The sequence below is a fragment of the Chaetodon auriga genome, chromosome 8 (assembly GCF_051107435.1).
Source record: "Chaetodon auriga isolate fChaAug3 chromosome 8, fChaAug3.hap1, whole genome shotgun sequence".
In the NCBI taxonomy this organism is placed as follows: Eukaryota; Metazoa; Chordata; class Actinopteri; order Chaetodontiformes; family Chaetodontidae; genus Chaetodon; species Chaetodon auriga.
In genome coordinates this window covers 28,105,488-28,127,705 of record NC_135081.1, presented here as the reverse complement: position 1 = coordinate 28,127,705, position 22,218 = coordinate 28,105,488, and the positions used below count along the sequence as shown (strand labels likewise).

Genomic DNA, 22,218 nt, shown 5'->3' with positions numbered 1-22,218 from the left:
GGTTCTGATTTCGTTTCTGCACTTTCTGTCTCCTCCTCTCTGATGTGGCCTCTCTCTCGCTGCTCTCCTGAATCAGTGAATTCAGACATTATTTCAGTCAGTGCTGATTGTTGGAGCAGTGAGAGATGAACCGAGAAGGTTTCCATGAGTTTGGTTTTGTTTCTGTCGAGCTTGAACGAAGCGTGTTTTACGATATTAAATTAGTGTTTTTTTGAATGGAGTCTGGTGGCTTAGGCCAGAGCGACACTCAGCTAGGAGGATCTCACACTTTGATAAAAAGCTTTATCTCTGCAGCATCGTGTTGTCAGACACTTTGAACACCGGCTGAGCCTCCTCCATCAGTACTGGACCAGTTTCAGACTCTGGTGTCTGTTAGACACTTGAGCACAAAGACATCAGAAAACACACACAGACACACACACAGACACACACACTGACAGGGAATAGGAGACTCAGATGTCAGTGGTGGTGGTGAATCAGGGACTATTGGCTCCTCTGTGTCCAGTCAGGGGCTGGCGGTGGTGGAGGAGGAGGAGTTTGCGGAGGAGGTGGAGGAGAGGTTTGAGGAGCAGACAGGAGGAAGGACTCAGACCGGCCAGCTGGACATCTTCACCAGAGGAGACGGACAGGGAGTCCTCTCTGGAGCTAACCTCAACGGTAGCACACGCACACACACATGCACACACACACACACACACTGTCAGCCAATCAAATGAACATGCAATGACATCATTCTGATTACAAATACAAATAATACACAGTAGAAATACTCCACAGCGCCCAGTATTAATGAACTGCACACGTTTAACCCGGGCTCAGTGGAAATGATGGACGCTGGTTCAGCTCTGCAGCAGTCCTGGATCGAGGCCTCAGTCCTCGGTCCTGGATCAGAGGCCTCAGTCTTCAGTCCTGGATCGAGGCCTCAGTCCTCGGTCCTGGATCAGAGGCCTCAGTCTTCGGTCCTGGATCAGAGGCCTCAGTCTTCGGTCCTGGATCGAGGCCTCAGTCCTCGGTCCTGGATCAGAGGCCTCAGTCTTTGGTCCTGGATCAGAGGCCTCAGTCTTCGGTCCTGGATCAGAGGCCTCAGTCTTTGGTCCTGGATCAGAGGCCTCAGTCTTCGGTCCTGCTAGCGCCCCCTATAGGACAGACTGATCTCATCCCGTGTGGCTGGCTGCTCCATGGTCACGCTGAAGCTTCATCATTAGCGTCCTGTTCTGTCGTGTTCTGTTTGTCTGTGTTTGGTTCTGGTTGTTCCTGTCGAACTGCATGTGTCCTCCTGCGGCGGCGGCTCTTCGCGGTCTCAGACTCACTCTCAGGTTAATTCTTAAAGTCGAGATGAGGTCATGTGACGCCTCTCTTTATCACTCATTACCACGTCAGTGTGAGCTGAAGCTGACGAGCCGCCGCCTGCAGGACCCATCGTAGTGTTTGCAGTAAATGTGTGTGTTCTGCTTTCAGCCCAGTGTCAGCTGGAGGCTGACGCTGGTATCCAGTGTGACGACTATGTCCAAGTGTGGTTCTTTGACAAAGACATCGGTGCATGCTCTCCCTTCTGGTATGGCGGTTGCGGTGGTAACGCCAACCGCTTTAACACGGAAAATGAATGTTTCCGGACATGTGGCGGCCATAGTAAGTCCTGACTGCACCAGCCCACACACTGAGACCAGCAGGGCTCTGTGGACTAACACCAGCAAGACCAACACTTCATCAGCGCGTTCATCCTCCTTCACATTAACAGCTTCCTCCTCTTCCTCCTCTTCTTCTTCTTCTGCTCTGTCAGTTCAGTTCAAATCTCAGAAAGTTTAAACCATCAGAACAGAGTTTGTCCAAATATTAAGACACAGCAGTGATGTGAAGGTGAAGCTTGATGTTCATCCTGGATGAAGAACACAGAACATCCTGTGTGTGTGTGTGTGTGTGTGTGTGTGTGTGTGTGTGTGTGTGTGTGTGTGTGTGTGTTTATGCTGCTTTCATACCTCAGTGAGGACCGTGAGCTTCTCCTGGTTTGTGGTCTTTGAGCTGAAGTGACAGCAGAGACGTTCGCTCTGATCTCCTCTCTGTCCGTCAGTCTGTTCTGGGATCAGCTCTCCGGTTTGGACCGGAGGCTGATTTCAGGTCAGATCTTCTGGTTCTGCTCTGCATGCGCTCGCTGGTGTTTTTCTGTGAAAGTGTCTGCATGGAGAGCTTCAGCTGCATGTCCCTGCATCAGGTCCAGACGTCTCCGTCACGCGGCGCTGGGCAGAGTCACACCTTCACTCACTCTCAGACGGATCAGACTTTGGAAGTGATGACATTCTGAGCTGCATTTTGAGCTCTTGAGGTTTTTATACAAGGAAACTGGCTGACGCTCTCTGTCCTCATCGCAGAGACAGTGCTGGACATGAGACAGAAGGTTTACATCCATTCACAGTCAGTAAGAATCAGAGTCCAGCGACACGCCTGAAGGCCTGCGGGGATCCTTCAGAGGATCAGAGCTCGTGACGGCGTCAGCAGCCGAAACGTTTCTGTCAGTTAGACGCTGAATCAGATCATCTCACGTTGACTGTAAGCACAGCTGAGTGTTCATGTGAAGCTCCTGCTGATGTCACGTGACCGACACACGAGCCCTTAATCTTTATGGTAATTAGTGTGGGTTGAGTTCCTGCTCTGACTTCACTCCTGTGGTGTGAGCTCGTAAAGTTTTAATGAAGTGACGTCAGTAATGAATCTGCAGAGAGCTGCAGTGTGTGTCCACGCTGCCCAGGAAACACCTTCACCTGCAGCTTCTGTCTCACTCTGTCCTCCCTCTCAGATCCAAACATCCTGCCGCAGCCCGAGCTCGCCAGCTTCGCCTCCAAAGGTAAAAACCAGAAGAACCTGCTTTCTTTTCAGTGTTCCACTGGTTTTCTGCCTGTTTGAGCTCGTTGACCACAAAGAACACGTGAGACGTCCTGCTGAGCTTCAAAGTTTCTGCACGATACAAACACCACAGTCAACATGGTGTCTGCTTCAAGAGGAGGTCCAGAGGACAGTTCAGAGGACAGTTCAGAGGAGGTCCAGAGGAGGTCCAGAGGATAGTTCAGAGGACGTCCAGAGGAGGTCCAGAGGAGGTCCAGAGGAGGTCCAGAGGACAGTTCAGAGGACAGTTCAGAGGAGGTCCAGAGGAGGTCCAGAGGATAGTTCAGAGGACGTCCAGAGGAGGTCCAGAGGAGGTCCAGAGGACAGTTCAGAGGAGGTCCAGAGGAGGTCCAGAGGACAGTTCAGAGGACAGTTCAGAGGGGGTCCAGAGGACAGTTCAGAGGACAGTTCAGAGGACGTTCAGAGGACAGTTCAGAGGACAGTTCAGAGGGGGTCCAGAGGACAGTTCAGAGGACAGTTCAGAGGACGTTCAGAGGACAGTTCAGAGGACAGTTCAGAGGACGTTCAGAGGACAGTTCAGAGGACAGTTCAGAGGGGGTCCAGAGGGCAGTTCAGAGGACGTCCAGAGGACAGTTCAGAGGACAGTTCAGAGGGGGTCCAGAGGAGGTTCAGAGGACAGTTCAGAGGACATCCAGAGGACAGTTCAGAGGACAGTTCAGAGGACAGTTCAGAGGAGGTCCAGAGGAGGTCCAGAGGACAGTTCAGAGGAGGTCCAGAGGAGGTCCAGAGGAGGTCCAGAGGACAGTTCAGAGGAGGTCCAGAGGAGGTCCAGAGGACAGTTCAGAGGGGGTCCAGAGGACAGTTCAGAGGACAGTTCAGAGGACGTTCAGAGGACAGTTCAGAGGACAGTTCAGAGGACAGTTCAGAGGGGGTCCAGAGGACAGTTCAGAGGACAGTTCAGAGGACGTTCAGAGGACAGTTCAGAGGACAGTTCAGAGGACGTTCAGAGGACAGTTCAGAGGACAGTTCAGAGGGGGTCCAGAGGACAGTTCAGAGGACAGTTCAGAGGACGTTCAGAGGACAGTTCAGAGGACAGTTCAGAGGACGTTCAGAGGACAGTTCAGAGGACAGTTCAGAGGGGGTCCAGAGGGCAGTTCAGAGGACGTCCAGAGGACAGTTCAGAGGACAGTTCAGAGGGGGTCCAGAGGAGGTTCAGAGGACAGTTCAGAGGACATCCAGAGGACAGTTCAGAGGACAGTTCAGAGGACAGTTCAGAGGGGGTTCAGAGGAGGTCCAGAGGACAGTTCAGAGGACAGTTCAGAGGACATCCAGAGGACAGTTCAGAGGACAGTTCAGAGGACATCCAGAGGACAGTTCAGAGGACAGTTCAGAGGGGGTTCAGAGGAGGTCCAGAGGGGGTCCAGAGGACAGTTCAGAGGGGGTCCAGAGGAGGTCCAGAGGACAGTTCAGAGGGGGTCCAGAGGAGGTCCAGAGGACAGTTCTGAGAAGCTGAGAGAGCTGCTCTTCACTGGAGCTTCATCAGCCAAACCAACCAGTCAGTCTTCATCAAGTCTTCCTCATCGAGCCCTCTTAAACCTCTTCTGGTCGAGCCGAATCTTCTGCTGCTCGTCTTTCAGTGTGGACTGAGCTCCTGGTTCTCCACAGTGTGATGAAGACTGACTGGTTGGTCTGCTGAACCTTCCCGCCTCCAGTAAGACCAGCACCCAGCCTCTTCAGGACTGTCCCCCCAGACTCAAACACTCTAAAACATGCTGGACCATCAGGCCTGCACACCCTCCCAGATCCTCCAGCAGGATCTCAAGGACCAAGAGAAATACATCTCAGCTTAGCATAGCTTAGCTTAGCCTAGCTTAGCCCACCATAAGTTGGTCCCCAGGAGACAGACTGATGTTGACTGTGAGGTTTAAGTCTACAGAAGCTGATTTTCACAAAGAACTGAAGCCAAAGACGCTCTCAAAGGAAGGAAGGAAGGAAGGAAGGAAGGAAGGAAAGAAATGAATCTGGACGCTGACGGATGATGTCAGAAAATGATCAGCAGGAAGTGAAATTTACAAACGAGTTTGATGAAACAGGTGAAATAACCAGCTCAGAGTACAGAGCTGAAAGTCATCAGTGTCAAAGCTTCGTATCGAGTGATGTTTACTGTCACACTGTAACCTGTGTCTTTGTCCCGCCTCCGTCCAGACAGCTGCTTCCTGAGCCAGGACCAGGGCGGCTGCCAGAACTACACCATGGTGTGGTTCTTCGACACAGAACAGAACGAATGTTCTCGCTTCTGGTACGGCGGCTGCGGCGGCAACAGCAACCGCTTCAAGACGCAAGAGGAGTGCGAGGACCTCTGTCTGACGAAGAGTCGATGAGGAGGACGCCACCAGATCAGGTGGACGAGATCACCGCTGTACACCAATCAGCAAAGCCTTTGAAAACACGCATCTTCAAGGAAAAACACCAAAGTTTGTGAAAGATTTCCAAACCGTTATTCTCAGCTGATTCTGTTCGGGGACGTTCGCTGAAACTGTCCCACAATCAGCAGCGTCCCGTCACTCGTGACGAAGACCACTTCCTTTGGTTTTCTTTCTTCAGGGTGCGTGATCTGTTTCCCCACAGCAGCTCCTTTAAAAACCACCTGTGACGCTCGTCAGAGACTCTTTTCCTTTTAGTTTTCAGGTGCTACGTGTGCAGCGGGTGGAGGCTGATGTGGTTTTAAAGGAGCCGCGTCTGTAAATCAGCTCCATATCCACAAAATGTTACGAACCCGAAGGTTTCAGGCAAAGATTTGACCTTTACAAACATGTTCCTGGTTTTCTTTTCGTATACTTAAAGACGTTTTTTCCAAAGTTAGCGATATAATGTAAAAGATTTTGGAAGATCTCAGCTCCAGTATTTACGAATAAAGCAGATTTTTAAAAAGACCTGACGACACGAGAGAAAAGGTCTGAGTCTTACTTTCACAGCTTTGGTCGGGTATGAAGACGTTTTGCTGTCATGTGATGTCACGTTCACGCTGTGATTGGTCAGCTGTGTGAAGGCGAGCACAGCACTAAATGTCCTCCAGGAGAGACTGAGCGTGCATCAGGTCATCAGTTAAGGCAAAAGTAATCGAAAATATTCTCATGAGAAAAGATTCAGAATCCGCCTTTAAAAACCTGCAGCGCATCATTTTTTTGAGCGTGGAACAGAAAGAGTCTAAAATCTTTAACTGACGACCAAACTTTGAAAATAAGACTCAGAATTTTGTTTTGAATAATTGTGTGAAGGATCAAACTGAAGTGGAGCTGCTTCAGTGAGCTGGAGGTCGGCCGGGTCAGGGTCGGTTCACGGGTCGCTCCACGAACACAAGCCTGAAACAGCTCGAGTCCAGTTTGAGCCTGAAAGGTGTGAAACGTGTCTCTGCTCTGAACGACGAGCTCTCGTCTTTGTCTCCGTCTGTTTGGACGTCTGTGGTTCGTCAAACTGACCAATGGTGCTTCATGTAAAACATCAATAAAGAAGTAAAGGAAAGCTTGAGTTGAGCTCGTTTATTCACGACTGAGGGGAATAAAGCTGAGCACAGACGTTCAGCTAGCTAATCGGGCTAACGTTAGCTTTCACCAGCTGATCAGTTTAACACAAAGATGATTTTTGTTTCTGGTCCAACAGATTTTATTAAACATTGAATCGCAGGTCACATGGTTCACCTGGAACATTCTGGCAAACAGAATCAATCACTTGATGTCTTTGACAAGCTTCAAATCAAACTTTATTTTTCTCTGATTACAATAACTTATGTACAGAATCTGCTGAGACAGAGAGACAGAGACAGACAGAGACATTCTAACGGACAGTCTGACTGAACTGCAGCTCCGTGCTGCTCATGTGGACATCAGGTGACTTTTCTCGGTTTGAGTTCACGTCCCAGAGTTCAGCTGTGTTGTCGTCTCGTGCCGCCGCCCGTCCTCACTTCCACACTTTGACGATGCCGTCTCTGGACGAGGTCACGATGAAGCCCTGTGTCGTCTGGAAGGTGGCGATGTCGGTGATGATGTCATGGTGTCCCACAGGGAGGGATTCTGGGCCGCGGCGAGGCGAGTCCTCCACCACGCCACTCTTCTGTTTACTGTGGATCTCCTGCAGAGACACAACAGTCTTAACCTCACTCTGACTTACAGAGGCATGATGGGATATAATACACGTCTGCAGAAGCATATGGACTCGCGGTCACACCTGGAGCACCTGCAGCGCGCACTCACCTGGACGACCTCAGTTCCTTCGATGATCTTCCTGCTGTACAGGACAGACGGGCAGTGCAGCGAGTCGTTGGCTCCTCCAGCGACGATGTACGACCTCTCAGGATACGCCAAGTCCCAGAACCTGAACGCCACAGACAGACGTTACTCGTGTGCTTCGACGCACCTGTTCAGGTGTTCTCAAACAGTGGAGTTTCAAACGTTCAAATTTAAAGACAGTCTCATGTATGAATGTGAGGAAGGTGACGGCCTCCTCATCCTCCTCACACGTGTGTCACAGTGAGGCTGTGGTTTCTGGTTCAGACCTGATCCTCATGTCAGATCCGGCGGTCAGCAGCAGAGGGTTCCCGTCAGCAGGGCTGCAGTAGATCCCGTGGACGCTGTGAGGAGACGGCTGGAGACAAACAGGAAGACAGAGACGTTTGTTTCTGTGTTTAGACTGAGACTAAATCTGATCTTAAAGCTGAACTCAGGATGTTTTTCAGGAAACACGTTACTAAAATAACACCAGTCTGTCAGTGGCTGTGTTGCATTGTGGGTAATGTAGGCGCCAGATGACACTAAATCTCACACACACACACACACACACACACACACACACCTGCATCTCAGAGAGGGGAGGCGCTGAGCTCGCCCACAGGGTGAACTTTCGGTCCCCGGTCTCCATGTCCCACATGGACACTTCGTTGTTGCCTTGGACGGCTGCTCTCAGACAGAGACGGACTATCAGACCTGAACATTCAGTTTCTTTGACTTTAAATACGGACGTTCGGCTCTCGTGCCTCACCTGCGATGACGGATGATTGGTAGAGGGGATGCATCAGCAGTCGTCTGATTCGTGCTCGGGCAGGGTGGGAGTGGTTTGAGATGGGAAGCTGGAACCGCATATCCCAGCAGGCCATGGTGCCGCTGCTCGTACCTGAGGAGGAAACGATAAGTTAGGAACTGAATGACGTCAAACATCCTGTCTCTGACCTCTGACCTGGAAGTCAAATCCACATCGGAACAAATGTGCGGGACGACTGGAAGTCACAGCAATTCATTCCATGACTTTCCAGGTATTCCAGGACCAAACGGATTATGTGTCTCTCTGTTCACAAGGTCATCACTTTAAGTCTAACTGAATGTCCTCACTGTGCAGACACGTCCTCACTACAATGGTTTAAAACTGAACACACACACACCTAGGCAGAGCCAGCACTGGTGCATGTCGACGGTGAAGGACGTGATGAGTCCCAGCCGGAGGTCGTGGCGAAGCGTCCAGGCGTTGGAGTTGGAGCGAAGGTCCCAGCCGACCAGTGAGCCGTTGACGGTGGCGTACGCCAGCACCGACTGGGCGCCCGAGTTAAAATGGTGGATGTCGACCGCGCAGCCGTCCTCCTGCAGGTCCAGACACCTGCGAGGAAGGACACGTTAGATGGAGACGTGCCATCCATCGCCGTAGCTCTCACCTGTGGATGTCTGTCGTACCTGGTCTGGAACGGCTGGACTTTGGGGGATTTTGGTGGTTTATTTGCTTCAACCGCCAGCAGCTGGATGGATCCGTTGTCTGAAGCCACCGCCAAGTAATGCGACCCCTGACAGAAGGTCAGCGTCTTCACATGACCGCCGATACGAGAGTAAGTCAACACCGACCTGCAGGACCACAGATCAGACACAACAGAGCTGTTAGCACGCGGCTAAGGAAGTGACGCGGTCTGACGGACGGGTTGTCCCGGCTCTCTGAAGCTGAACTCAGCGAGTCAGTGAGCTGGACGTCACCTGAACGTCACTGCAGGTGAGAAGCTTTTCAGGAAGTGTTCAGCGTTTGTTGAGTTCACTGATTCAGTGATTCTCTCTTCAGTCGGTGGAATCGTCGATCAGCACAAACCGTCTGAACTCAAACGGCGAAGGCCTTTGACTCGGCGGCTCACCTGGTGGTCGTGGTCTTTCCCTCCATCTTCTGGCTGTCCCAGACTTTCACGGTGCCGTCGTTGGACGCCGTTGCGAAGATGGAGTGTTCGTCTGAGACCCGGATTCGGTTCACAGCAGCTTTGTGTTCGTGGAGGTGAGCGACCAGCAGACCTTTGGGGTGCCACCCTGAAACACACATTCAGATAAAAACAACGTGTGTGTGTGTGTGTGTGTGTGTGTGTGTGTGTGTGTGTCTGTCTCTCTCTCAGTGACGTGTCGTGTGATTGGTTACCGGGTGGAGGTGGTCGGCTCTCCCACTCGGCGCTCTCCATCATCTGTTTGGCCATGCGCTCGGCGCTGCACTGCTCCCTCTTCTGCTGCACCAGCTGCTGAAGCTCCGCCTTGCAGGTGTTGATGCGGCGTTGGTAGGCGGGGCCGCTCGCGACTGACTGCAGCACGGGCAACGCCGGGGCCACGGTGCTCTTCCTGATCTGAGTCGGCGGCCCGTCGGCGGCCTGTGGACACATCAGTTCCTCCTTTAACTGATCGGCCAATGATCATTCATCCAGCCACACTCTGATGGACGTCAGCGTGTTCATCCGCTCATCAGTTTCCACTTTAACTTGGAAACTTTGGAAAGTTTCCTCTTTATGTTCTAATATTTCCACTGACTCTGGATCTGTTCAATAAAACCAGTTTTCATTGGACTGAAACGATCCGTCGACACGTTTTTACACGCCCTCAAAATCTGTGATGAAGAACTTCATGTGTTGATCTCAGTCAAAACAAAATCCACCAAAAAGCAGAATTTAGGAATAAAGCCAATTCATGCAAAACAGATCATCGTGAAAAAAATAAAATCCAACATGGCCGACCAACTGGACATTTTGGCGCTCGCACAGCTGGAACTCGGCTCAGGTTCAGACTTCAGACTGAAGGTGAGACCAAATCAAAACCACCTGAACACAAACGGCTCGTTTCACAGTTGAATCCCATTCATGATAAAAAGTGCAGGAAGTACTTTTACTCAAGTACTGGCCTTGAGTATTTGAGGTATTTTCCTTTCACTTGTACTCTTTGATTCACTGCTTTTATCTGACAGCATGATTTTTACACACAGACGTTTCTTTCTAAAATCTGACGTTTTGTTTCGATCAGTCGATTAATTGATCAGTCGACTGACAGAAACTGTTCTAATGATCACTTCTGCTTCAAAACGTGACCATTTGACGTTTTTATCAGTTTCACTTCAAACCGAACGTCTCAGCGTTCTGGACTGTCAAAGTTCTTCTTCATCGTCTGGTATTTTACAGGTTAAACTGAAAAAACACACCTGCACCCATCAGTCACACCTGCACTCCTCAGTCACACCTGCGCCCATCAGTCACACCTGCCCTCCTCAGTCACACCTGCGCTCATCGGTCACACCTGCACTCCTCGGTCACAACTGCACTCCTCAGTCACATCTGCGCTCATCGGTCACACCTGCCCTCCTCAGTCACACCTGCCCTCCTCAGTCACACCTGCGCTCATCGGTCACACCTGCGCTCATCGGTCACACCTGCACTCCTCAGTCACACCTGCGCCCATCAGTCACACCTGCAGCTCGAGCATCACAGTGGCGGCGGTGTTACCGTGGCGGTCTGGGCGGAGGCCGGCTCTTGGGACCCGAACATGCTCTTCCACTCCTCGTTCATGGTGGAGTCCTGCTTCGTGTGCTTCCTCGCTGCAGGTACACAAACAGGACGTCAGACGTTTCTCATTTTCACTAACGAGTCTGTGAACGTTTGACAAAACATTTCGGAGAAACGGGACACGACCACGAGCTCAGCAGATGCTGTTTCCCACAACTGGTAATAATTACACACAGCAAAAAAGTTGCTGTGTGAGTGTGGCAGACTGCAGATTATGGCGCAGTGTGAGACGTCGACTCTGTTTCCAATAAAACACCCGTCAACATTCCTTCATCTAAGAATCGAGTGGAATTATGAACAGACGTCTGCAAATGGAAGAAACACGCTGAAGAGGGAATTCCTGTGTTTCTAACCCTCATCTGAAGAAAGGCTGAACAGACCGTGCTCACATGGACACTTTTTGCAGTGTGCAGCGCCTCTGTCAGGTACTTGTTCTCAGAGAGAGAGTGATTAATGTGGGAGATTAGAGGAAGAGTTTCCTGGAGGCTCGGCTGCAGACGGCGCTCATCATTTACTCTGCTGACGGAGGAACATGTGGAGACGCTCACAGCTGGACACCAAAGGACGAACAGGACAGACTAATGTTTACTGGTGTGTTTAGTCTGTACTGGGACCCCACACTGGGTCTGTTCTGGTTTCATGTCGCGCTAACGAGCCGCTGCGTGTTCACGTCTGCTGCAGCCTCACCGACCTCAAAGAAGACGGATCGACCCGGCGAAACTTCTGGACTCTGTCAAGGTCGATTAAAGCGTCCTCTGTCCTCGTCATGAACTGTTGCAGCTCATGTTGATGCACTCAAACAGTGTTTGTTTTCTGACCAACAGTCAGAAAGTTATTCCTTTAATTATCCTGATCAGTGATGAAGAAGATGATGATGATGACTCATCATCAAGCTGAAGCCTACATTTACAGCTCTGTGAGCCTCAATGAGACCACGCTGAACGCTGATTATGATTAATTTTCAGGTCACGTTTCAGGATTTATCATTGAACTCAATGAGAAACGTGATGTACATAATCTCAGCTTCAGCTCAGAAGCTGATTGGCTGGTCGTATCATGTGTTCGCTCTGAGTTTTGTTGGTAATACACATGAAAAATGAAGTGTTGTGTTTGTTCCTTGGTGCAGTTTTCAGTCTGCAGTAAATGTTTAGAATGAAACAGAAAAATCTCTTTGATCAGTTTATTTATGAATGTGTAACTAAGAGGAACGCTCGGTGACTCTGGTTCTCTGAGGTGAATGTTTGCGTTCCTGAGAGACCCGAGCAGTTTTCTGACTTCCTGTTTCCAGACACAGAGGCTCAGACGCTGATTAGACTTTTATTTTTTTAACCTTTTGGCTGACCGATGTCGTTCTGACTGAAGCGTTGGAGGCTTAAACTCTCTGCGACGGTTTCAGTGAAACCTTCTGAAAAACTCTGGATCAACTCAGAAATATGATGAAGCTGATGGACACCTGAGCTGAAGGTGAGCGTAAACACTGATTACCTCTCTTGTCCTCAGCCTCGGGCTTGGGTTTAACCAGGTCGACCTGGCGGCCGGTGATGCCGAGCGTGGCCAGGTCGATGACGCCGGTCTGGGCCGCCTCCCCCAGGTGACTCTGCTCGCCCATGTTGGCTTTGGCCTTGTTCGATTTCAGCATGAAGTCTTTGAGCGCCAGCAGCTTGTCCTCCTCCGCCTCGGTCATCCCCTGAACAGAGCAGCCCAGACAGGACAGAGTGAGCGCGGAGGTCCGGATCAGCCCGAAGACAGAGACAGAGATTTTCATTTCATCATTTTATTTCATGTCTGTCAGAGGAAATGAAGTCCGGCTCTGCAGCCATCACGGCTTTAACCACACAGCTGGACCTTCAGTCCAGATCCAAACCAGCAGTGAGGGCATCTTAACAGGCTCTGTGGTTTATCAAAACCTGATAGATTAATGTCCCCTGGACTGGACAAGAGATGTGAGACATGTCTTCATCTTGATGGACTAATAACCAAATTTAAGAGATCTTCATTGAAAACGTGTTTTTGGAGGCTTTTAGAGGCAGAGCTGACAGCAGAGAGATGACAGGAAACGAAGGTTCGTGGTCTAACATCAGTCCAGCCCTGTGGATCACGTGATCACTGGACATGATCTGCTGCTTTGAAGACAGAAAACCTGAGGAGTACCTTGAAAAGCATCGTTCCATAACTTCCTGTTTTCCATCAGTCTAAGTGGTTTTCTTTGATCACGTTAGCAAAGACTGTTGTCAAAGTGAAACAAATGTTCGACTGCAGGATCGGACGAGTCTGCCAGGAAATCAGACAGCAGCAATTTACAGTTCTGTTTGATTTTACAAACTGTAGCAGCTGGAGGAGCTGAAGAAACAGATGAAGGTCAGCTGAGCTCTGTGTGTGCGTGTGTGTGTGTATGTGTGTGTGTGTGTTGTGTTTCTCATGATAACAGCGACAGAAGTAAAACCTCCTCAGGGAGTCTGATCGACCTTTAAACAGTCGAGAATCACTCCAACCTCATCTGATTCATGTGTTCAACTTCTGTGCACGACTGAAAAGAAAAACATAAAAACCTAATGATTCACAGAAACGTGGTTTTTCCTCAGAACATTAAGATTAAGACACACTGTCTCTGTGTGTGTGTGTGTGTGTGTGTGTGTGTGTCTGCTCTGTTTGCCAGATGGACCTCTTACAGAACGACTGATCTTCATGAGAAAGCTCGGCCTCCGTGTGAGCGGCGCTCTGTTGTGTCTGGATCCCGCAGGCTGCAGAGACCAGTCTGCTCAGAGTTTAGAGGAAGTGCCTCCGGGGTTCATGAGTCCTCTCTGACGGTCCGCAGACGTTTTCTGAAGGTCCTTTAAGGTTCTTCGGAGACGCTGGACCTTCATCAGAGGAAGTACGTGGGAGTCTGAAACGTCGTGGTCTGGATCTGAGCTTCTCTTCTTCGTCTCGTGGTTTTTCCAGCCCACTTCAGAACCAAGTGCATCGTCATCAAGTGAAGGGACGTCACGGGAACGCGGCGTCGACTCGTCATCGTCGTACGGCAGCGGGCGCCAGCTCAGTTCTACGTTTCCACCTCTCTACTGAATAAACTACGATAATCTTACTGCAAGTATCTTCACAGATACTGAGACGCAGGTATGAGTCGTGACTTCAGAGGGAACGGTTTCATTTGACTGGAAACAAATCTACACATGATGATGATGATGATGATGATGTGGTTTGTCTGCTGGGGCGTCTCTGCAGCACCACAGTGCCTCGTTTATAAAAACATTTTGGGACGCATTTTCAGACTCTCACACACACACAGACTTCCTGTCATCAGTCATAAAGTTCAAAGCTCAGTGTGAAACCTCTGTGACTGACTGAGTGTGATGTGTGTGATCAGTGTTGGTGTGTTGTTCTTGTTGATGAGCAGAGCGACATGCAGAGCGTCGCTGCCCCCTCTGGATGAAAGTCTGCTGCACCTCAGACTCATTTCAGACTCTCCTGCTTCTCTTTGCTGCTGATTAAAATGACAGAAAACGCAGAAAATGATCCTTTACATGCACCGGTGATGAACTTTGGAGCAGATTTGCATCTGGCAGCAGATTTCCTGCGATGTGGGAACAATCATGAGCTGTGTTGACCTGAACAGTTGATTCAGTTTGTGAGCAGAGCGCCAGCAGCACGGCGCTCCATCAGTCACTGCACTGATTACAGAAACACACTTCAAACAAGAGTCCAACGAGGCTGTCGGCACGGCTGACTGATCCTCCACTTCACGGACCTGAAATGACCTGAAATGACCTGAAATGACCTGAACGTGACCTGAAATGACCTGAGAGCCTCTCGTGTGAATCAAGCAGGAGAAAAGTGACACTTTTGTTGAATTCGTCCTTCCTCGACTTAAAATCCACAGAAAGCCATAAATGACCTGACTGAGCTTCTGACCTGTGAGAGCAGCTTCTTGAGGAGCTGCGCGATGGCCGGGTCCTCTGGAGTGGGGCATTCTGGGATTGATCCCGCTCGCTTCTTCTGCCGGAGCAGCAGGTGGCGGAAGAGGCTGGCGATGTCTTTGGAGCGCAGGGCGTAGTCGAAGATGGAGCGGCTGACCGGCTCCTTCAGCACGCTCAGCAGGACCAGCTCCTTATCGATCTGAGGAGGAGGAGGGGGAAGGACGGGTGAGGAGGACGAAGGTGTGCCAGGATCTACAGAGCAGAGACGGCCTGATGACGAAGGAGTGCTGTGAGGAGGATGAGGAGGATGAGGAGGGCTCACCTGGATGATGGGCTGGGTGATGAAGGGGTTGAGGTGGGGCATCAGTTTGCAGTAGACGTCGGCCACGTTAAGGTGCTGCGCGATGACGGTGATGAAGCCCACCGCCCCATAACGGATCCACAGGTTCGGGTGACAGAGGAACGGAGCTACGGCAATACAGAGAGGACAAATTCCACAAACCCTGTCCTCACGTGTCTGAAAGCACATGCTGAACAACAACTAAGCTTCCTAGATGTGGATAGACATTTTGACCAATGTCGCTCGGCGATCTTACCGATGTCGCTGACGAACTCATAGATATGAGGTTTCTGCAGGAGGCCCAGCTGACACATGCAGGTGAGGGCGTTGAGAGCTTTGTAGATGACGAACTCCTCAGTGTCGCTCAGACCCTGCTGGAGGAGGGGCTTCAGGATGGAGGAGCTCTGCCAGCCGACGTACGCTGCCACACCTTCATACGACAACGACACAGCAGAGAAGAAGAAACTTCAGCTGTCAGCGTTCGCTCTGTTTAAGCTCAGTTTGAGCTCTGTTTGAACTCTGTTTAAGCTCTGTTTAAACTCTGTTTTAGCTCTGTTTAAGCTCAGTTTGAGCTCTGTTTAAACTCTGTTTAAGCTCTGTCTTAGCTCTGTTTAAGCTCAGTTTGAGCTCAGTTTGAACTCTGTTTAAACTCTGAACTCTGTTTAAGCTCTGTTTGAACTCAGTTTGAGCTCTGTTTAAGCTCAGTTTGAGCTCAGTTTGAACTCTGTTTAAACTCTGTTTTAGCTCTGTTTAAGCTCAGTTTGAGCTCTGTTTGAACTCAGTTTGAGCTCTGTTTAAGCTCAGTTTGAGCTCAGTTTGAACTCTGTTTAAACTCTGAACTCTAAGCTCTGTTTGAGCTCTGTTTAAACTCTGTTTAAGCTCTGTTTTAGCTCTGTTTGAGCTCAGTTTGAGCTCAGTTTGAACTCAGTTTGAGCTCAGTTTGAACTCAGTTTGAGCTCAGTTTGAGCTCTGTTTAAACTCTGTTTAAGCTCTGTTTTAGCTCTGTTTGAGCTCAGTTTGAGCTCAGTTTGAACTCAGTTTGAACTCTGTTTAAGCTCAGTTTGAGCTCAGTTTGAACTGTTTAAGCTCTGTTTAAACTCTGTTTTAGCTCTGTTTAAGCTCAGTTTGAGCTGTTTGAACTCAGTTTGAGCTCTGTTTAAGCTCAGTTTGAGCGCAGTTTGAACTCTGTTTAAACTCTGAACTCTGTTTAAGCTCTGTTTGAGCTCAGTTTGAACTCTGTTTAAACTCTGTTTAAGCTCTGTTTAAGCTCAGTTTGAGCTCAGTTTGAACTCTGTTTAAGCTCTGTTTAAGCTCAGTTTGAGCTGTTTGAACTCAGTTTGAGCTCTGTTTAAGCTCAGTTTGAGCTCAGTTTGAACTCTGTTTAAACTCTGAACTCTGTTTAAGCTCCGTTTGAGCTCTGTTTAAACTCTGTTTAAGCTCAGTTTAAGCTCTGTTTGAGCTCAGTTTGAACTCTGTTTTAGCTCTGTTTCTGGTCTCCTCCACAGAAGTTTGTGTCAGTTTCTGTACCAGACTGCTAACATGATTATTGGGCATTTCAATATGGAGGTCAATGGGGATCGACTTGCTTTTGGAGCCAGCTAGTGGCCATCAGAGGAACTGCAGGGTTTGGTACTTCCACACTTTCGTATTTTGTTATTATAAAAATATCATTTCCAGTTGCTTTAAATATCAGTGAAACCACACTTTCATGTCAGACGTGTTGTTTTCGGGGACGGAGCCTGAACACTGGACCGTTTTCTTACCCACGATGCTGTCAAAGAAAGCTCCTCGCAGGTGCCAGTCATTCTTGTCGTTGAGGAAGGTGATCATGTGCGACAGCAGCACGTCGTTCGCTTTCTGCCGGCCGAAGAAGACGCAGAGGCGCGTGATGCCGTTCTCCATCAGCGACTGTTTGACGATGTTCTCCGAGTCGCTCAGCAGCGTCACCACCTTCTGCTGCACCATCTCATGCAGCGCCTGCAGCTCTGAACAGGAAACATGCTTCAGCGTTCGTCACAGATCGACGCTTCGACCCGACGGAGCGCCGGCTCCAGAGGTTCCCTACCTGAGTCGTAGTTTTCGTTGGGGTGGAGTATTTCCTCGGTGTCCTCGCCGCTCAGGTCCTGTTCCGTGTTCACGTTGTTCTCCTGAACCAGCTCCAGGAAACGCAGCGCACTCTCCGCCAGATGAGCGATGTTCTCTAAACATCCCCAAACAGAGCAGAATAAACAACAAGAGTAAACAACAAGACGAACATCTGCGGCGGAGATGCCGTCTCTACATTAAGGCGCCTTTGGCCTTTCTGTTCAGACGCCTGCTTTTACTTCTCATCTGACAAAAACACTGATACCAATAACTTGATGAATTTATCTGCTCTTCTTCTGCTCAGGAGCATTAGTCCAGATGTCTTATCCTGGTTAATCCAGATTTCAATCTTACATTTCAGGTTACTTTTCCTTAAACTTAGAACTTGTGAAAGATTCATCTTGTTGACGCCCTGAAAGGGAAACTGGCTGAGAGCAACACTTTCCTTTAAGCTAAAAGTTTGGTTCCAGACCTGCATACGCCAGCCTGACGATGGTGGCGTCGTCCTGGGCCAAGTGGGCGATGCCTGGCAGGATGTACTCGGGGTAGATGTTGACGTCGTTCCTCGGCACCTCCTTCACCAGAGCCAGCACTTTGGCCAGAGTGCGTACGGCCTGAGCACGTACGCGAGGCACGGGGTCGTTGCAGAAGTGCAGCAGGTACGGCGTGATGCGGTCGAGCAGGATGTCGACGCCGAGCCGCGGAGCCAGGTGCAGGATGAGCTCCAGCGCCGCCAGCTTGGAGTCACAGGAGTGCAGCGTCTGCAGGCAGGAAGTGATGACGGACACCAGGACGATGAGGCCCTGCTCCTCCCTGGAGCTCGGTGCGATATCGCTGCTTTCCAAAGAGGAGGAGGAAGAGGAGCCTGGAGGAGAGAGAGTTAGTCTTTTTAAACACTGAAGGAAAGGAGCAGCTCCTCTTTGTGGAACCACCTGATCGCCTCCTCTCACCTCCGCGCAGGTTGTGCAGGATGTTGTCGAGGTCTTTGCGGATGACGAGCACTCGCTCGTCCGCCGACTGGAAGGTCTCTTTGGCGAACTGAGCCATGTACGGCTGCAGGAAGGTGTAGAAGATGTCGGGGAAGGCTTTCCCTCTCTGCTGCTTCAGGTATTCTTCTGCTGTCAGACGCTTCTCCGGCTCCCTCTGCACCATCTGAGCCACCTGACACAGAATGACACCCAGAGCAGGTGAGCTGGAGCTCGGCCCCACCGGCAGGTACGCTCACATAGATGATCAGTTCACAGATCGACCTTTCAGACTGCAGACATTTTGACGGGTGAGACAAATGTCCCAGTGAGTCAGTTTGCAGGAGCTCACCTACATGGAATGCAGTCGTTTTTAATGCTGTTAATCTGTTCACCTGTGCTTTTCCTGCCGTGATGAGTCAAAATGTCTGCAGGTAAAAAGTGCTGATGAGTCTGAATCAGTGAGTTATTGGTAACTCTGAATACGGTTGGGAATGGGATGTGATCAGCTGACAGTTATTGATTACCAGCTCCCAGACACTCCGGTCCTCGATCTTCATGAGGACGTGCTCCGTCTGGAAGTGTCCTTTGCGATAGGCCAGCAGCTGGGACAGATCGAAGAGAGGGACGCCCTCTGTGAAGAGCTCCGCGATCACACAGCCTGAAAACACAGAGACCGGCTTAAAACTGAGACACACACACACACTTTCACCTCATCTGCCTTTAAACACAGCAGCACCAAACACATTTACAGCTCATGGTAGAAAGCCGACGGTCAGGGCTCACATGGATCAACAGACAACAGTGTGTGTAAGTTTAAGGACGCTGAGCCTGAGACAGAAATATGAAATGTATAAAACATTTGGTGAAAAATCATCTGCAAGTTATGAAATAACTAATAAATGAAATCAGTCCACTTTAAAAAGTTCATCAGTGCCACGTATTGAATATATTTAAGTCACATCCTGGAGATTCAGACGTTAACATGGAAGCAGATTCTGTAAGTTTACAAGTAAAAACTGATTAAAGGATCGTGTTAAAACGACTTATTTTAATCAATGATGTTCAGTTTGTTTGTTCAGTCCTCTTGTGTGTCTACCTGCAGAGAAGATGTCCATGGCCTGTTTCAGCTCCCCCCGGCTCCTCTGGTTGTTATTGGTCAGGTCCACCAGCGGCGTGTTCTGGTCGCTCTCGGTGGTGAACATGCTTCCATCCACAAACCTCTCGGGTGCGATGTAGCACGTCCTCCGCCTGGACGTGTCGAAGAAGTAGTTGAAGTCGGCGGGGTTGTCCTCCGGCAGGTACGTGGGCTTGAAGCTGGCGAAGTCGGTGAGCAGCACCCAGTTCCAGCTGGTCACCATCACGTTCTCCGTCTTGATATCGCCGTGGCGGACGCCGGCTTTGTGCGCCTGGTCGACGGCGTTGAGGATCTGAAACGCCAGCCACCTCTTCTCCACGTTGTTGAGGAAGGGCCGGGTGCTGATGCGGTCGTACAGGTTGTCCCTGACGTATTGACGGAACAAGATGGCGGCTTTCTCCGTCAGGGACGTTTTCTGGAAGGGCAGGCAGTTCTGGCAGGAGTGCAGTCTGATCTTCAGCTCCTCCAGCTCCTGCTTGTAGCTGGTCAGAGGCAGCGAAGGGTCCTGGATGGCGAAGACTTTGACCACCACCAGGCCCTCCCGGTGTTTGGCCCGGGCCACCTTGAAGAAGCGGGTGCTGCCCAGGCTCTTATCGTACTCATGGTCGTGGATGTCTGAGAAGTAGCTGTCCACGGACAGGATCTGCGAGGGGGCGATCCCCGCCAGCTGATTACCCATCACACCTCAACACCAGTCTGTGGAGAAGTTACAATGAAAATCATTTGAAGATGCTTTTTCAACAGGTCGACGTCTAATTGACCTTTCCACTACAGGAACTAAACGAAATGTAATCTGCAGTCTCTGCTCTCCACCTGGACTCTGATCAGGACATGATGCCACATGTTCACATCACAACCAGGACGACTACAGCAGACACAGAGCGCTAACCACCATGTTAGCACAGCAGCTGTAAGAAGCAGCACAGGGACGGCTCGCTCTACAAACCAGCATGTCATTAATTAGTGTTTGTGGAGACAGTCAGCTGTCAAAGACCAGACGGCGAACCAGAGGATTCCTCTGCATTAACCGGAAGTTAAACTCGTTTATCGATAAGAAGCAGGTTTGGCCTCCATCTGCTTCACAGCTTTAAATAATAATAATCATTTTTATGACATGTCCGTGTCTTTAATGTGGCCAAACATCTGGATGTGGAGCACATCTGGATGTATAACCAAAGCAGTCACATGACTGAGCAACACCAGCAGCACTCTGACAGCGCTAGTTTAGCATGCTAGCTAACCGTTATTAGCTCCCAGAAAAACATTCACACCAGACACTCCCGCGTTAAAACGGTTAAACTCTGTGTGTGTTTGCTGTTACCGGCCGCTAACGTGGCTTCTTCTTCTGCTGACAGGTCCGCTGTTGTTGTTGTTTTTGTAGTTGTTGTTGATGGTGTGTTTGCTTTAGCAGACTAGCGAGCAGTCGACGTCCCTCCGCTTAGAGAGATGCTGCTAACGGTTATGAACTTCAGCCTGAGCGCAGAGTAACCGTCTTCATGTCGTCTCTCGGTGTGTTAGCTACCACAGCCGTCCAGACATCATTCCGCTCTGCCGCCAAAAACAAACCGTAAACGTGCATAAAAATCAGACGTAGCAGGCTGTTAGCTCGTTAGCCGTTTCCAGCTGTTGTTATGAATCCGGGTCACACTGATGGCTCGTGAGCGCCCCTGCTGGCCATCTTGTACTAAACCATAGATCGTCTCGTAGGAAGATGAACCACTCAGTCGGTTAAAAAAATAATCCGTGTCCGTGTTACTTCATTAAGACCACGTAAGGCACCTGACAGAACCAGACACGAGAACAGTTCGTCTCCACAAACCGTCGATCTGATACAGTTAACATCAGTCATATAGTGTCAATAAGCCCGTAACACTAAAACATCAGCTTACCCACAAATGATAAATGATTATTTACGGTTTTAAACACAGAGTTTGATACGTGCTGTTGAAGAAAGACTGTGACATTTGAATGTGTTATATTTTAATATTCTTTCAGCCTACAGACGTACAGAGCAACTGATCCACCTGAAGAGCTGCAGCATCAAAGAGAACCCTTTCTTTTCAAGACAGGCATATTCAACTGAAAATAATTATGAAATGGAAACTTTAAAGAACAAAACTAAATTAACAATATTTTAGGAGAACATGTAGCAATAACATATAATAAAAACTAAAAGAGATTCTAAACATTTCATTTAAATCCATGAAAAACTGTAAATAATGTTTATACATTTTATATCAGAAATAATTAAATGTGATGATGTTCTATAAAAATATTGAATTACTGATACACGTTATGGTCAAATGATTCGTTTTTATAAAGAGTTTGATTTAAAAATGCTAATTGAATGAATGAATTTGTCTTAGAATGTATCAATTATATGCTGAAAAATCAACGTCAGTCTCGCTAACTGCTGACCGGACGCTGTCACATTTTCAGCACTGAGTAAGTCATCATATCTTTAAGACACGATCTATGTTCGGAGAAGAAGGAAGTTTCTGGCACCGACAACACGCGAGAGCCGCCGTCCGTCTGTTAAGTTAACCAAAACAAAACAGGAAGTCAGACGATATAGCATTCAAATTAAAAACGTGGAACATTTAAAACGTGATCGTTTGATCCTTCAGTATAGTTATATTTGGGAATTCAAATGAATTTATTCATTGCAGAATTTTTTTTCAGTTCTGAGTTTATTGGTTTCACATTTGAACATTTGATGTTATATTTACAATTTTACATTGTTGGAAAATTATTTGTTTTAGACCAACAAAACAGAAGAATAAAGGAATCAGTATTTCTCTACCACAAACTGATTTATGTTAGGAATAAAACAGCACAGACATCATAGAGAAAATGTTCTGAGACAGATTTTGAGTGGGATTTTTGGTTGAGTTTAGTATGCAGTCATGGATTACAGCTGTAACTGTCACTGCTCCATTTATCTTGCAGAAGATGTAGCTGAACGGCTGACTTGAGTGATAAAATCCATCCAATTGGCTGGTTGTCTATGACTTCAACAAACTACTACTGCTAGTTAGTAATGCTGCTGATTAGACTGTCTGAACCTGGACTGTGGATTATAGCTGCGTCTCCTGCCTGACATC

The 22,218-nt window shown here is 49.1% G+C and overlaps 2 protein-coding genes across 2 annotated transcripts in view; one reads left to right on the top strand and one right to left on the bottom strand.

The window, feature by feature from the left end:
- col6a4a (collagen, type VI, alpha 4a) overlaps positions 1-6,350 on the top strand; it is a 56,176-nt gene extending 49,826 nt beyond the window's left edge. The window contains exons 42-45 of the mRNA XM_076736628.1: positions 506-657; positions 1,459-1,629; positions 2,792-2,839; positions 5,044-6,350. Coding sequence (XP_076592743.1) covers positions 506-657; positions 1,459-1,629; positions 2,792-2,839; positions 5,044-5,219 — 547 coding nt within the window. The 3' untranslated portion in view covers positions 5,220-6,350. The remainder of the gene's footprint in view (positions 1-505; positions 658-1,458; positions 1,630-2,791; positions 2,840-5,043) is intronic.
- A 14-nt stretch (positions 6,351-6,364) lies between these two features.
- Positions 6,365-20,795, bottom strand: pik3r4 (phosphoinositide-3-kinase, regulatory subunit 4). Its single transcript, XM_076736627.1, has 21 exons — positions 20,436-20,795; positions 19,076-19,810; positions 18,504-18,637; positions 17,962-18,172; positions 17,484-17,876; positions 16,992-17,126; positions 16,690-16,911; positions 15,183-15,356; positions 14,909-15,054; positions 14,582-14,785; positions 12,158-12,359; positions 10,613-10,704; positions 9,271-9,493; positions 8,999-9,164; positions 8,556-8,720; positions 8,270-8,481; positions 7,873-8,004; positions 7,687-7,787; positions 7,391-7,479; positions 7,089-7,209; positions 6,365-6,966 (listed from the first exon to the last, which is right to left on the bottom strand). The coding sequence occupies exons 2-21, from the start codon at positions 19,791-19,793 to the stop codon at positions 6,796-6,798; spliced, it is 4,011 nt and encodes a 1,336-aa protein (XP_076592742.1). The 5' UTR covers positions 19,794-19,810; positions 20,436-20,795; the 3' UTR covers positions 6,365-6,795.
- Between the last annotated feature and the right edge of the window lie 1,423 nt (positions 20,796-22,218).